The following is a 17074-nucleotide window of genomic DNA, read 5'->3' on the forward strand; positions in this document are numbered from 1 at the left end:
GCCATGCTCAAGACCACCAAGGAGCCTCTTACGTCTTTTGTGACGGTACAATTTTATTTTCCAGTATTCAACAATAAGCTGAGCTCGCCTTTAACGCTGGAAACTACGATTAGTACGGTCACATATAACCTGTGAATCTGTCTCATAGTTGCAGCTTTCAGCTCTTTTATCTTGCAAAAAAACTAGTCTCATACACCAGAAAATAATTTTTTTTTAAAATATAGTTAAGTGGCCTTCAGCTTTCGCCCAAAGCCAAAGGGTCAGTATATGCAGCGTGAAACTCAATTTCCAGTCGTTATCAAATATGAGAATATATATTTTACACCCATGCCTTACCCAGGACTTGAACCCAGGACCCCTCGCACCGTAAGCCGGTGTGCATCCGACTACGCTACGGAGGTCGGCCAGAAAATAAATAACCAAGCAGAGGTTGTGAATCTACCCCTACACACATTTGTGAGCAGGATTACCAGCATTGCAAAAAAAACTTCAACTAAGAACTTTCAGGCCAAAGATATTATTTAATACACACAAGGCTAGTTCTATGCCAAATTTTTTTTTTTCATTTCAAAAATTATATTAAGAATGATTTAAAGATGTTTTCTGTACTATTACAAGCTGTTTAAAGAGAGAACATCTAGTCCTTTGGTAGTGGGAGTGTTGTGATGAGTATGTGCTTGTTTGTCAAATAACAATGGTTAGGTTATAGCTCTATCTTGTACAAATATGGTCTGTAATTGAGTGTTAATCGCCTAACATTCAGTTAATGGAGCAAGGTACTTTTTAAAGCACTTTACCTGGCATCATAATCTGTTGGTTGAAATAATGAAATTTTACAAATGCATTGTGACCTCACTTTTACATTTTTAATCAAGCCCACATACTCTGATTGCATTTCAAATTTCTCATACCCTGCAACAGTTAAGTCCATTTATGGTTTAATTAATGTAGTCTTATGAATCCCAGATACTTTCATGGTTAAAATGCTGCTAAAGTTTAACATCACCTGCTAAAGAATTAGGATTAGCCTCATTCTTCTAGGTAGGTTTATGTGAATGTTTTTTTTCTTATATAAGAATCAAACATCCAATCGTTTACCAGTAGTTTACCACTAGTGGTTAGGTTGGATTTTTTACATTACAATTACAGTGATATAATCAATTGAAATAAGGTTGGCTACATTAAACATAGCAAAGGCAGTTGGTGAGGCTAGGTTAACTACATTAAAAATTCTTTGAATGCATTTGAAAAGGAACCACTTAACAGTGAGAATAACCAAATTTGTAATGCAATTTAAATTACAAATATAATTAACTATATTTATTTTGTGTTAGGCTGAGGTTGCCAGATTTTGAAAGCTACCTATTTATAAGAGTCACTCAATACCAACGACCTTACAGATTTGCTGATGCCACACTTTGTAGCACAGGTTTTACTCATAACTTTTTTTTAGTTTTGAATTTCTAAATGATTCCGATACTGGTTTTTTAATTTCATATATTTTGTTTAATATTAACACACAAGACCTACCTACACATCTAGTCCATACAAACATTGGAGAAATCACAAATACATTCACGTTGAAAACACTTTGGTCTTGATCTAACCAAAATTGAAATTTTATCACAGGTGAGCAACTCTTCATTACTTTAAATTAATCTGCGGAAGCAGATATTCTCCAGAATCATTGCAAATGAATTCAGTGTTTGATTGACGATACAAGCCCATCAAAATAAATGGCAGCGTGGTAAAATCAATGCAGTTTGAGATCGAAATAAGCATCTGCAATTACTATTGAATCACCTGAACTATTGAGTAAAGGCTATTGAACTTACGTGTAAACATGCGTAAATAGAAATACGTTGGTTTTTTTTGTTGCTCAACTACATGTTTACATTAAAAAGCCAGAGATTTCACAAAAAGGAAAATGCACTGAATTTCACGATATTAAACGCTTCAGAATTTTTTTGTGGTACCTAAATGTCCACGTGTGGTATTTTCCATCTCACTTTTGTTAGGACGAGAAGAAATTCCAGAAATATGCTGTGATTTCCCGGAATTCCCTGACCGTTTTAAATTCTCCGACCTGGTTTTCTAGTCTTGTAGCAACCATGACCATACACATGTGGTGGGAGTGCACGCACCAGTATCCCAGACAACACTGCATTGCTATGCAGTGCACCAACAGGCACTTGCAGAACAGGGGTTAGTTGCGTACTTTACAGATGCAGCGATTACGTGCCACAATGGCACCGAGTACCTTGCTGTACATGGAAACAGCTCCGGCCATAAAAGTATTTCCGGACTTTTTGTGGTAATATATCTCAAGTGTTGTGAAAGCACCACAGACATTTTAAATGGAGAATAAAAAATTCAAGATAACACACAGGTGCCAAACTAAAATCTAAGGAATCAGAATATTTAATGCCTAGAACATGACGTTTTAGAAATGTAGTCAATTCGAGAAATTGAGTGTTACGAAAATTTGAGAACTAAAGAAAAATTTGAAAGCATAGTCTTGATTTTTAGTTATTCAATCAAGATTTACAGGGGATATAAAATATGAAAGCAAAGCATGAATGTTGTGTCTATAAGGATTGTAAACATTCACCCATTTGTTCAATTACAAAAATGCTCAAACAATAGAGAACGAACAAGTTTTCTCTGTAAATCAATGGAATTACCTAGATTTTGGGGAGATTGATACAAACTTCCTATTAAGAACTTAACATGTTTTGGTAGTTTCTCCTAAGTAAATAATTTTATCTAGAATACTCACTGTTTCAAAGGTATTTAGTGGTTTACTGGAATAATATTAACATTTTTTTTACCTATTTAAAAACAAAATATTTTCAGTCCTCAAAAGGCACATATTTTACATTGTAGCACATATCTGACATTGTAAGTAGCTTGAATTCTATGCAACTTCATCCAGTTATTTTTACCCAGCTTTGCACCTGTAACTGAAATGCACATACAATACAATTATTACTATGAATACCTATACTTTAAAGCAAAATAAAGCATTTCTGAGAAGGGCCATCTAATACGAACATACTCAAAACTATAGCTCACTAAACTAAGGGTAAAAAAAATTGGGACCTAAAATATTGAACATAAAAAAAAACTTAAATTTTAGAGATTTTATTTCAAACACTGAATGAACATTTTCAATAAAATGAACACACGTCTACAAGAATGTTAAATTACTCATATATATATTCTTTTTACCTGAGCTTTATTCTCTTTGATAAATCATTTTCTAATAAAAACATTCACTCACTCAACATGCAATAGTTTCATCATAGTAGCATTTTGTACTTTTAACAGTGTAAGAAAGTTATTACATTTCTTCACATACTCAATAAAACACACTAACATACCAATAATAAAAAGTACTATTTAGAAGCTCTTGTGTTATTTAGAAGTGATCAAGTTTTAACATAGAAATTACAGAACCCAAATTATGCACTACAGTAAAACATAATTGCATATAAAAAAGAACAAATTTCCATTCCCAACTTTAAAAACTAATTTTGAATAGGTATGAATTATTTAACTCTGTCTATACCACTAGTAGTTTATTGTTCAATAAAATGATGTGCCACAGGAAACTAACACGTACTTGCATAAAGCACTGTTCACCTGCCTCTTTGTACTACTTGATAACCAACAGCTAGTAGATGTACACAACCAGCGATTGCTGTAGCTTCTTCACTTTAAGAACATCTTTGACACTCGATTAACACATAGCTCAAAGAGTTACAAAATGCAATTTGCTTTGTGAGGAGAGTTAAACACTAATTCTAGACATGATACTGATAAATCTAGCTCTAAAGAAAGAGAAAAAAGCTGAAAGCTAACATAAAAGCTAAAATTAACATTTTTTATACCAACTATGAGGCTGTGTGAGAGAATAATCATCACTAGACAAGGCATTCAATAAAAACATGTTTGCATTAGTAACACAATGGAGACAAAATAGCAAATTATGTTCAAAAAGACAGTATTTAACTTTTGAAATTTAAGCAATGCACATTACATACTTACCACAAAGCACTAATAAAAAAATCATTTACTTATCAACATATTCCATTTCAAAGTTTTTACTAAAAATCTATCAAAGTGACACCCTTATTTGTTAAATAAGAACCCACTTGCAGAAATGAAAATCATTACAAAATAAAGGTGTAACAGGGCGTGAGAAATAAAAAGGCATGTGCATGTATAAAGTGTGTAGATAGCTAAGTAATCTAGATTTTTAAAATTTTTGAACATGAATTATTTTCAAATGTACTAAAAATTAACAGCTTTTTATTTAATTTCTGCAAATGAAATCCATCAATTTAAGAATAAAACACTGCTCAAAATAAGATTTTACGACATGCAAAGCTTGTGGCACATGGAAAGAAAGTAATTTTAGGTTGCAATTAGAACATCACGAAGAGACCATCACACAACAGTTTGTATCCATCTCATTTCAAAAATATAATACATGACTCCAATTCTTACAGCTTAAAAAATATAAACAGATCTTTGTATCTCATTTACATTTTGGTTTTGAACATGCCACATGGGAACGAAAAAAAAAAAAAAAATTAAAAAAGAATTTTTTAAATGGCTAAAGTATAGTTAGTTATGAAGCACCACAATTATTAAATGTTCACAAATAATTATATGATTGCGTACAAAATGAATTAATACAGTAATATTTCTATTTAATAATCTTTTTTCATAGACTGTACGGTATTAATAATTCACTACACTGTTGAAGTACTCAGCACCACACACAATGATACACACCAAAATAATTATTTGCTTAGTTGGTGAAACTACTTTTTAAAATCAAAGTATTGTTAGCCCATTATGTTACTAATTATGAAAATATGTCAATTTCAAAATATGCAAGAAATTAATCTTTTAAGACAATTTCTACAAGTTGTAGTACACAAAATGGGTGACATAGCTAAATAAACTAGGTAAGAAGTGCCACCATGATTTTTAAAGTAAAATTATTATTTCCACTGAACTGGTTCAGAATATAAAAAACACCAACACAGAAATCAAATAAGGTAAGGATTAGGTATGTCCAACATGAAAAAATACAGCAAGCTACATTATACAGTATGTTAAAATGTAGAATTATTCTTATTTAGTCAATAATATTCATCTCAAATCAAAACATCATTAATGGATATTTTTCACACTGCAAAGCCCAGACTTCGCATCTTAACGTTAAGAGAATTAATTAAAGAATTTTCATCCCAAATCGATTGTGGGTGTAGGAGAGAAAAAAAAATTCTAAAAATTTGCAGAAAAGCTACATTGCTAAAAAAAAACAATGTACTGTACAACAATTTCTAGCAACCTCATGGCCAACTGCAGACACATCACTGACAGGTGACACAATTCAGTCACTGGCATTTCATGCAGGCCTACACATTAATATATTAACAGAAACCATTAGAAACAAACTGTTTCTAAACAGAGTTCCATTGTACTCTTCTTTACACATTCCCCCCTCACACTGAACGGCAATTTTTTTTTAAAAAATATATTCTGTTGTAAAACGTGTTTGAAACTGTTTTTAAATACTTTTTTAACCTACTGGAAACCTGCGGAACACTTCAAACTGTGCAAGTGTGACTTGCGGAGTTACTTCTTTGCCTTCCTGGGAGCCTTCTTGCGGGCGGGCGTGGCGGGGGCGGGGGCCGCCTGCTTCTTGGTCCGGAGAGACTTGCGGCCGTCCAGAGCCTGCGAACGCAGCTCCTCTTCAACTGCATTATTCACAGTTTTTGTGATCACTTTCTTCAGCTTCTGAGCTGCTTGGGTCTTCTGTTTCTTTGGTGTGATTGGTTTATCTGCAAAAAAAAGTAAAGGCATAACATTTTCACACATATATTACAAGTTTACAGTTTAAGCGGTGTAGTCACATGCACTCCTCGTGTGTTTTTGTTTTAATAGTAGTGTCATCAAAAGAGGTAATTCATTAACTATGGAAATGGTGTGCGTTGTTTTACTAATCAACTGGTTATGTTAGGTTACTTGTATTTTAGGTTTAAGAAGTATTTTCACCCATGTAGTGACAAACTTTAAAATATCTTGGCGGCTTTATCAAACTGCACTTATATAAAATAAATCTTAACATAAATGTCAACTATAAAAAAACCACAAAAAACCCACCTCACCCCTGCAGAACCCCACACATAAATATAAAAATAATGAAATTTATTTATAGTAATTTGAATAATTTTACAGCAATAGTCATAATTTAATTAAGTGAACCACACAATGTTTCTAAACTTCAACACTCTTCAATACAATTTTTTAAGTATACATTCGGAAAAGAAAAAAAAATTCATTTGGCTAGAATTCTTAAATTTTTACAGTTTTTAAGTATTTTTACGTGTCAAAGGCAGGGTGCCGCGTGGGAAGGAGGGGGGAAAGCGACAATCCTTGTTAGCTTCCAGGCGCGCGTGGCACATATGTTGCGGCAGCCGCCAGCCAGCTCTGCACCTGCACGTGTCCCGGCCTTGCTCACGTTCGTAACATTGCCCCCTCCTTAAACCTGTTCGTCCCGAACAGGTAACACTGTGCTGTTGAGCCATGCGGGGAAGCCATCCTACGCAGCGGGCAGGTGTACTGAATATGGCCCACTTCCTGACAGATGTAACATCGCTGCCATCCTCCGACTTTTCGGGTCCGTATGCCAGCTTTGCGGTGACTATGGGTCTCGCTCTTCCGCACCTGCTGCTGTGGCGCTTCCCTTTCCATCAGGCAACCCCGCTGAACATGCTCCCATCCGGGCAACTCCCTCGAGAATACCCTTGTCAGCACGCAGAAGCAGAACTCCGTGGGCTACTTCCCGTTCCTTTAACCAGTAAGTTACCACCCTCCTTAATCCCGCTATCACATCGATGTCCTTCCTCCTTCAGTTTCTTCAAACAATTCGGGCAGTCATGTTGGACGTGCCCTTTCTCGACACGCGTAACATCATGGGCGACCTCTTCTCCGTCGGTCTGGTACTCTTCTCCTGTACGAACTTTGTCTCACAGAGTTGTACTTCTTCCCTGGGCTTCCTACCACGATTCGGACACTCGCGCCAGATGTGTCCTAGTTCTCTGCAGACGAAGCACCACTGTCTTCCCCTTGTTTTCTGAAACTAAGATCCATTAAAAAACTTCTTCAGTGTTCCAAGTATAATCTCTTCGTTAGTATCTGAGCAGCCATTAGCTTGGTGGTAAGGTTCTATCACGACCTATCTCGCACTGATATTCATGTTTCTTGAGACCATGCAGGCACCTTCCATTTCCAGGGCGTGAACAAGAGCATCGCGAATGTTTTTGTGGCGAGCCAACCAAAGAGTTGGCTGAACCTCCGCATCTCGGAGCCCGTCTGTAAAAGCACTAGTTGCTAGCTGCTGGTGAAACTGTTGGTGCTTCTGGGCAGGCAAGGTGCACGAGTCGATCGATGTCAGCTTCGAATTCTTGGAGGGTTTCCGAAGATCTCTGTTTGTTGACGTGTCTTCAGGGCTGTTCTGTACACCTCGCCCGTGTGTCGGTCACCATAACTTAGCTCAAGGGCCTCTACTAATACCCCATATTCTTTCTGGTCTGTAACTGGTATGGTCTGCAGCAGCTCTAGTGGAGATCCTTGCAGGGCCAAGACGAGTGCCATAGCCTTTTATTCATCGTCCCATCCATTCACTTCAGCCGCTGCCTCAAACTGTCGCCTGTAGACAGCTCACGACGACTGCCCACCAAAGGTGGGTGGCTTGAATTTTGGGTGACCAAGTGCGCCTTCCACCTTCACATCTCCAGAATTACTGTTCCTTTTCGTAGCAGATGCAGCTTCCTTGATCATCCGACGGCACTCTTCGGTTACATCTGCTACTTGCTGTTCGGTAGTCTGCTTGAGCTGAACTAGCTGTTGCTCTTGTTCTGCAAGATGCTGCTCCAAACAATGCACTTTTCCTTCCAAATGGGTGCTGTTTTCATCAATCTTCTTCTTCATTTCTTCTTGTGCAGCAACTTTTATTTTAGTTACCAGGTACAGGTCCTAAATTGCTGCAACATACTCTAGTATCGATCTCATCAACATTGAGTACTCCTTTTCCTTCACCCTTCTTTTTCCCTTGAAAGATCTCCCAAGCAACCCCATTGCCACTAGCGCATCCTAGTAGGAGCAAGGTTAACCTAACTCTGAAAGATTCTTCTGACTTTTCTCTCCAGAGCTGCTTTTGACATGAGTTGATGTAACATAAACGTTGGTTGAAAACTAGTGCTGTCGTCAGAGATCAATACGCTACGAAGAATGCCAATAGCTATAAAGGAATTCGCAAAATATGTTTGTTGATTTGTCACATTGAATTTAATGCTTCACAAGTGCCGTTGCCATTGTGCACACAAGGAAATAAAAATTCATGTTTTAACACAAAAAAGCAATACTTTGAATCTATGACCATGTTAATTCAACTCATACTGTAATTTATTGGCATAGTTACTTCAAAACTGTACAAACTGAACAGCGTTACTTTGAGGGGTTGGTGTAAACCACATTTGGAAAAAATTTATTCAACCTATGACAATGCAAAACATAAAACTTTTACAAAAATATATGAAATATCACACATTAACTGGTTTGAAAATCATTCTTCAAAAGACCATTTCCACAGCAAGAACACAATTCCTGAATTCCTACAACTGCATCCTTAGACAATGTTACCTCAAACAGATCTGGCTTAAAACTGTTCATACCTTAACACATCGAGTTCTGACAACTCATAATTAATAATACCAATATTATATATAAAACGGCAATATTAAAATACACCAGCTCCTCGACAAAAAATTATAAAATGCTGAAATATATATATATATATTTTTTTTAAGTTTTTGTTCCAACAACTGGATTCTTGCAAAATTGGTAGGTATATGTGGAAGGCCTTTGAGTGACGAAAATCTATGTAAATATGGATGTGAAATTATATTGCTGTAGATAATTTTATCAACTGAGGTTTTTAAAATCATTTAAATATTTTCTTGGATTATTATTAGCATACTCGTTTAGTACTAATGTAAAAAATAATTGAATTGGGCTTATTTTGGACCCAGAACCAAGATTATATATATATATATATATATATATATATATATATATATATATATATATATATATATATATATATAGTGAAAACTTTAAATATTTTAAACAAAATAAGTATTCCGATCTTGCAGTGGCTGTAAAGGCCATTTCCACTGAGGCCACATTTTAGCAACATGTAGAAAGCGACATTGTTGAAGAGCCCAGTGTTTACACTGGATCAACAAATGTGGCACGATTCAAGTAACAGTGTCGAAGTGTCACTGTTTCCGAAAATCCTGCCTACCACAGGTCGCCTGCTGTCGCACGGCTTCCCATCCTGGCTAGGAAGGTAGAAGCAACATCGGGTGTTCCAAGGAAAAGGCAGTAACTATTATTGAGGAATAAAGGCGGTCAGCAATACTGTTAGGATGTTTGGTTCCCAGAAGACAAAAATAATAGTTTAAATTCTCACAGCAGCCAAAGAAATAGCAGCTAAGTTTTAGCTATAAAGCAGCAGAAATTTAAAAAATATGTGAACATGGGAGAAGAAATTCTTAAGAGCAACATTAGCACTTTGTATAGGTACCAGACACCCTAGCATTGCACAGATTTTTAACCTATTGTGGTACTGAAAACTGCAAATTGGTTTTAGATTTCCTAATTTTTTTCTTGACATTTTTCTAGACCAGTGGTCTGCTACCTGCAGTCTGCAGGGCACATGCAGCCTACAGACGTGGTGTTGGTAGATTTCAAAGTACCTATTTCACCTGGGAATATTATTGGAAACATTTATGAACTTCTGGAACATTTTGAGAACTTAATATACATAGGATGTTCTTCAAAATAAAATTATTTGATTAAATAATTGCTCATTTTCTAAGCAGCGAAAATATATACCCACCATTGAATAACTTAGAACAAAAATTCACATCATATGCCTAATAATGTAATTATTTAATTATTATTTGCTGTTTTAACTTTCAAACACTTGGGCCATATAAAAAACATTTTTGAATGAAAGTTTCATATTTTGATTTTATAATAAAAATAAATGGATTTAATATAGTATAGGTACAGACAAAAGTTTTAGATAAAAATTATTAAAAACTTTGAACAAATTCGATGGGGTCCCTACGAACAGAATTATGATTTTTTTTTGTCCTTAGCCCTTGTTTTTTCCACCTCTCAGTTATGGTTGGTCATATCAAAAATGTTTTTAGACAAAAGTTTTTGGTATTACTCCTACGAGTTATAATACGTTCAAACTGATATATTTTCCATATTATGGAAGTTACAGCGATTTTTGTTTTTTCCAAAAAATCTTCCCCATTTCTACCCCTTTGGGTGGAAATTGCCCATTAACGAACTTGACAAGAGATTTTTCAGATGTTATCTTTAAAAGATTTGTGCAATGGGAGTGCATGACTTGATGTAAGTTTTTGGACATACGCCATTGCTAATGGCGTATGTCCTAAAACTTACATCAAATCAGATTTTTCAGAATAAGATTTTATTTGGAAGAGATTTATAAAAAATTGTGGCAGTTATGTCCACAAGATTGTTATTTACACAAACACTTTTTTGAGTTGACGATGGTTTTGGGGTCTTTAGCCCATGAAACGAACTATCGAATTTTTTTTCCAGATGTCAGGCCATGGTAACGGCTATAATACGTAGTATTTATTTGAAATCTACCTAATGTAAAACATGTTTGATATAAAAGAAAGTAATTAGATTTAAGTTACTTTCTCATTTGGAAAAATAACTAATTACAGTGGAAGATAAAACAGTAATCGTAAAAATATTTACATTTATTTTGTGTATGGTACACTGTGGTCTAGTCTGCTACACATTAACAAAAGGAAATATTGAAGACCACCCAACATTCAACAATGAAATAAAAAATTTATTTTTCACATTACATAAAATTTATGAAGAGGGCTTAATTATGGGTCATTTACTGTCAAAAAATCATCTTGAAATTGAATACTCTAAGAATATCTCTTCTCCACCAATGGTGTTTCCTATTATCGCTCAACAGGAGCAGCATTCATAATCAAAAATGCAGTAGCTGCTAATAATTTCTGCCATTTTGATGAAAAACTGCACGTATTTGTAGAAAACAGTGTACATAGGAAGGCAACAGCCAACATGTCATAAGCAACAGCAATGGAATAGGTTCTTGTAGAAACGACCGGAAACACACTGCCTTTCCAACATATGGCATGCAACAAGGAGTTCCATATTAGGGAGTTCTTTGTGGAACAGAAGCTGAAATAGAATAGACTAAGAATGGAAAACAGTATTTGAGCAAGTTAAGTTAAATTAACACAGATCATAGAGAAAGCATAATAATTAACAATGAGAAATTGAAAATGTGACTAATAGAAAAATCAGTACCCAGGGGTGGCATGCAATGAAACAATGCATAATTTTCTAAACTAAAATGCTCTTGATCTTGATTTTTGACAGTTTGTGTAACCTGGCTATGCCGAATCAGCCATATATTTCTGTGCCTGTTTTGTTATGCCAATTTGTTCTAAACAACTACGGTCAACAGAAAAGAGTCCAACTTATAAGACTTCTGGCCCACACTATATTACAGCCATAAAAAATTCAGAATTTAGCAGGAAGAAAAAAATTTGATAGCTAGATAACCAAGTAATGTTAGTTGTAATCACAGATAAGCAGCCACTTTAAATATTATCACAATTTTAATTCAAAAGCATTAAGAATTTTTATTATTTCTTCATATACTGTATCTCCCTGAACTTTATAGTTCTCAAAAAAATTATTTCTTTCTTTATTCTATTAATGATTTTATGGAAGCAAAACTCTGCTAAAAATGTATTATTACCTATATGATGTACATTATTTGTTTTTTACTATTATTTTTGTTTATGTGTATATGATTGTACTTAAATGTGTATTCATAATGTTTAATATTCTTGACGAGTCCTATACTACATGTACAATATAATTGTATATTTTTGTAGTCGACTTGGACAATAAAACTACTATACTATACTACGAATCTGAAAATGATCTTATACAGTTAAGCATATCATATCTATCATTAATTTCATATATATGTCGTATCAAGAAATAAAACATTTACATTTGAAAGTAACACAATAAAACTAATTTATTTAGGATATGCACACTTCACTAAAGCTCATAAGCGTGCCTACAGGGGGGGTCCAGGCCATGCCCCCCCCCCCCCCCACCCCTAATGTAATCACTCAGATCGGCATTTTCTCTAATGCGTTCGTTAATATTCATATATTTCTGGCACTGTGACACTCAATCTGTGTTTCAGTGTTGCAGCGTGCTAATTAACAATAATTTTTAAACATTTTATCGTTCTGGAAATACAGCCACCTTAGTTTATTTAAAACATGAGGTCCCTTAAAATGGCCTATAGCTTTTACTTGAATTCGGTCAGACAGTTTACACGCGGGAATGTTTATTGCTCTCCTGCATCTGTGACACAAATGGGGGAAGTTATCAACATGTATAAATAGCCTCCAATATCGCTGTCATAAATACGTGCAGACTGCAGCCTATGAAAAGTTAGAATGTGATTGTAGCCAGTACTTAAACACAAGATAAGCTTTCTTCTCTCTTTTTTTTAAATATTTTTTCTTCCTGGATTTGAAAACTATCTGCGGGATTTCCACCCGATATCCGTGAGAAAACTCATCCAACCTGTCACGATTGTTGTTTCGTTTAAAACAGTGACTTCTCCGACTTCACCAGATCAGGTCAAGCACAGTAGAAAAAGCTTGTGTGGTGCGCCTTTAAAATGTTAACATGAATGAGTGCTTCATTTGCAGTGGTCCATTATTTTAGCGATGAATAGCTATGTATGTTTGAATTTTCTAGTTTAGATTAAACAAATATGTATTTCTTAGTTTTCAACTACTTAACAAAAATATGCACCCAAGAAAATCAATTATAAAAAAGTGCAATTAGTTTCATTTTTTGTGTCGTGTGAGAATCATTTTAAAAAGTACGAAATAATGCTAGAAAAGTATGTAATTTTCTACCAACTAGGTAAATATCATAAATTTTTTTTATAAGTGCTAAGAGAATAAGCCTTCCACCAAGATGCTCCGACTTCGATTTCCGGCGGAATCACTCCCAGCTTTTCGCACGTGATAGGAATCGCGCTGGGGTGATGCCACAAGTAGGCGTGTTTTCTCGGGGTTCTCTTATCCCTCTCAAAAATTATTTATTTTAGTAGCAAAAACTGAATAGTTGTCAAAACTTAAAACTAAGATGAATCAGACTTCGTTGAAAGTGACACAGACAAACAATGTTGTAATGAATGGCTAGACTGGTTGAAACATAATGGTTTAGGAAATGTATTTACACAATTCAAGAAAGTTGCTACTGAGTTTAGTGTCATTCCTGTAAGTAGTGCATCCTGTGAACGAACATTTTCCAAATTAGTTCATGTGAAAAGCAAACTGAGGTCAACAATGAGCCAAGGATGACTGGACGACCTTATTCTTCCGTTCATTGAAAAAAAACTTGCGACATAGGTAGATATGGACCAAGTTATTGAAGAATTCAAAAAATTGTAACCTTTGAGCGTCGATTGTGTCCGATTTTAGAACTTTGAGTAAACTTGTGCTTAAATTAGCAGTAAGTATTGTCAGATAAATAAAAATGCTTGCCGGTTTGTTTAACTTACAATTGCCTGGATATCATTATATTTCTGTTCATTGAAAAAAACTTAAAATTATGATAGATAGTTCCAAGCTGTTGAAAGTTACCTTGACTTTTTTTTGCGTGTTCGTAACCATAACTTTCGGTTAACTTGAACGTAATGGTAAATATTTACTTGGGCGGTATTTCCGAAAAAAAATGTTAAAAATCCGAAAATACCTGTATTTTATGCTCTTCAACTTCCTCTTTTCATTAAAAGTGGCGGAGGTAAGAAATTCCAAATACGTTAGGAGATATCGAATTTTTAAATTTCATCATATGTACTTGAGCGGTATTTGCAAAAAAAAAATGTTACAAATCCGAAAATACCATTATGATATGCTCTTCAACTTCCTCTTTTCATTAAAAGCGGCGGAGATAAGAAATTCCAAATACTTTAGGAGATATCGAATTTTTTAATTTTGCAATACAAGACCTGTGGAACCATTCGAGCGGCGCCATTTTTGTTATTTTGCCGTGTGTTCGTGAGACGTGAATACGTGAATCGTGAATGCGTAATTAATAAAATGGTTGATTAGGTCAGGTCAGTTACATTATTAATACTTTCAAACTAAGCCGACATTAAAATTTATTTTGTGAATTAATTTTAATGGCTGTCTAGTTTTAAAATATTTATAATGTAACTGACCTGACCAAACAAACCCGAACAAAGGGTGAACAGTAAACTAAAATGGTTGATTAGGTCAGGTCAGTTACATTATAAATACTTTCAAACTAAGGTGATATTAAAAATAATGTGAATTAATTTTAATTATTCCTTAGTTTTAAATTATTTATAATGTAACTGACCTTACCTAACAAACCCGTAACAAAGGATGTACAGTAACAACTGACGTAAATTTTTTTGTTACTTATTACTTGCGCAACAATATCAAAATAACAAATAAGACTTTAAAATTAGAAACGTTAAAAACTCACCTAAGTTGGAGGCGGTAATTAAACACCGTTTTAAACAATAATTGAACTAAATAATCACGTATTAGTTCATTTGAATTCTGGCCTATCACGAACAATCACGTGACGACATTATCCAATAAAAAAAAATACTCGTACGTAAACAAGAAACAATGGTGCAGTCACGCACGCCACAGGAATGCGCTGGTTTTGTGCTGAAATTTAAAAATTCGATATCTCCTAAAGTATTTGGAATTTCTAATCTCCGCCGCTTTTAATGAAAAGAGGAAGTTGAAGAGCATTATATAAAGGTATTTTCGGATTTTTAACATTTTTTTTCGGAAATACCGCCCAAGTAAATATTTACCAACGTAATTAAATACAGTAGAATGTTTCAAAAAATTTATTTTTGTAATCAAAACTGTTCTCAGTTTGTTGAGTCTATTAAATTTAGTAATTGATTGAAAAATAGAGGATGCTTTGCAGGTTTTTAATATTTGTGTTTGTGATTGTAATCGGAACTTTGAGATAACGTTTGCGTTAACGTAATTTCGTAGAATTTACCACCATGTAAATGAAAATCTTTTGCAGGTTTGTTAAAATGTGTGTTTTTAATAATAACTTTATGTTAACTGGAACATAATTAAGTAGAATGTATTACCATGTAAATAAGAATATTTTGCAGGTTTGTTAAAATTTGTGTTGGTAATCAGTGCTTTGAGTTAACTTAAAAATACTTGAGTACGGTACATTATATCACCACATAAATCAAAATATTTTTTAATGTTTTCAAAATTTGATGGATTGAACAATCATTCTTTGTAAAACAAGGTCAGTTGAAAATTCAAGCTATTGTGGTAAAAAAACATGTACCTTTTGTGTGTCGTCTGTGTCATCTAGAATTTTGATTATTTTTTTTACGATGATGTATGTATTTCAAAGCAAAAAAAAAAATAATTTAAGAGGTTTGTTAAAGTTCTGCTGTCTGAATTGCTGTGATTGCATTCACTAAAAAGAAGTTCATTTCAAGGTAGATCTGTACCAAGCTATTGGAAAATTCGAGGGGAAAAAATGTGCAAGTACCCTTTAAACATTGTCTATGAGAAAAAAAAAAAAACATATTTTCAAGATTGTTAAAATTATACGGATATAAATATTAACTAGGAAACATATCTCGATACTACACAAAATTATAAACAAGTCAAAGAGTGAATGTATTTAGGCTATTTAACATTCTAAATTAAGCTTCCGATTTAAACATTTAGCAGCCCCCCCCCCCCCCCCCCCCTAATGGAAATGTCTGAGCACACATATGCTAAAGCTGTATAATTTTGGGCTTAGATTCCAACAATTAACACCATTGTCCACTTAAATAATTAACTGTAATTGTTCCTTACTGTGAATCCAGTTGTAATTTAACAGAAAATATTACAATAAAGAAATGAATTTGACATGTTTGATGCAAAACTGCATAATTACCAACTTTTTTTTTGATTTTGAAAGTATGTATAAAACTTATTGCAACACTGTTCCCTGAAGCAATTGAACATTTTTCTATTTTAACCTATACAATTATAAAAATATTTATGATTTTGAAAATATGAATTTCAACACTTTGAAATAACTTGGTACACAATAAGGAACAATTACCTTATTTTGTAAATTGTAATCTAAATATTGTCTAAATAAATCAACACTCACTGGACATAGGTTTAACCAATGTTAAAATTAATTTTATTCACAATATTCACTTATTAACACAAAATATCCAAAGAATGTTAAATTATAATGTAAAAAAAATAATCATAAATTTTACAGGCAGCTGAAATGTTTCAAGGTCACATTATCTTGCAGCATTTCATTTCCGCGCTTGTTTTTTGTAACTAGTACTCTAACCTTACGCCTCTATGTTAAACCGAACTCCATCATGAAAAGCAGCGCGGAAAGAAAAGTTGTGTTTAATTCTAGGCGTTAACACAATTGATAAGGTTAATTCTCAAACTGCTACAATAATTTCTTGTACATAAATATTAAATTAAACACTTTAACTTCATAATAAAATCTGAAGTAGATAAGCAACCATTTTCTTTCCACAACGTAAAATAGAATGTTCGCCACAAAGTACCTACATAACTGCTGCTCGTACCCACGCTGTTTCGCAAGCTTGTAAGGGCAAAAAAAAATTATACAGCAACGGAAAAATACAAATTTACACTTACTTGCTCGTTTAGTAACAGCGGGTCCTTTTGCAGCTTTTCGCTTTCCTTTAGCTGGAGACTTCGCCTTAGTTTTCATCTTTCCTTGAGGCATTTTTAATGAAAATAATTCAGACTTCCAAAAACTAAGAAATAACTGCCACGCC

General features: G+C 34.0%; 1 protein-coding gene across 1 annotated transcript; it reads right to left on the reverse strand.

The window, feature by feature from the left end:
* Positions 1-3128: 3128 nt before the first annotated feature.
* LOC134532991 (histone H1B) lies at positions 3129-17064 on the reverse strand. Its single transcript, XM_063370094.1, has 2 exons — positions 16932-17064; positions 3129-5861 (listed from the first exon to the last, which is right to left on the reverse strand). Exons 1-2 carry the CDS (start codon positions 17020-17022, stop codon positions 5656-5658), a joined length of 297 nt encoding a protein of 98 aa, XP_063226164.1. The 5' UTR covers positions 17023-17064; the 3' UTR covers positions 3129-5655.
* Positions 17065-17074: the final 10 nt, after the last annotated feature.

The sequence above is a fragment of the Bacillus rossius genome, chromosome 6 (genome assembly GCF_032445375.1).
Source record: "Bacillus rossius redtenbacheri isolate Brsri chromosome 6, Brsri_v3, whole genome shotgun sequence".
NCBI classification, from domain to species: domain Eukaryota; kingdom Metazoa; phylum Arthropoda; class Insecta; order Phasmatodea; family Bacillidae; genus Bacillus; species Bacillus rossius.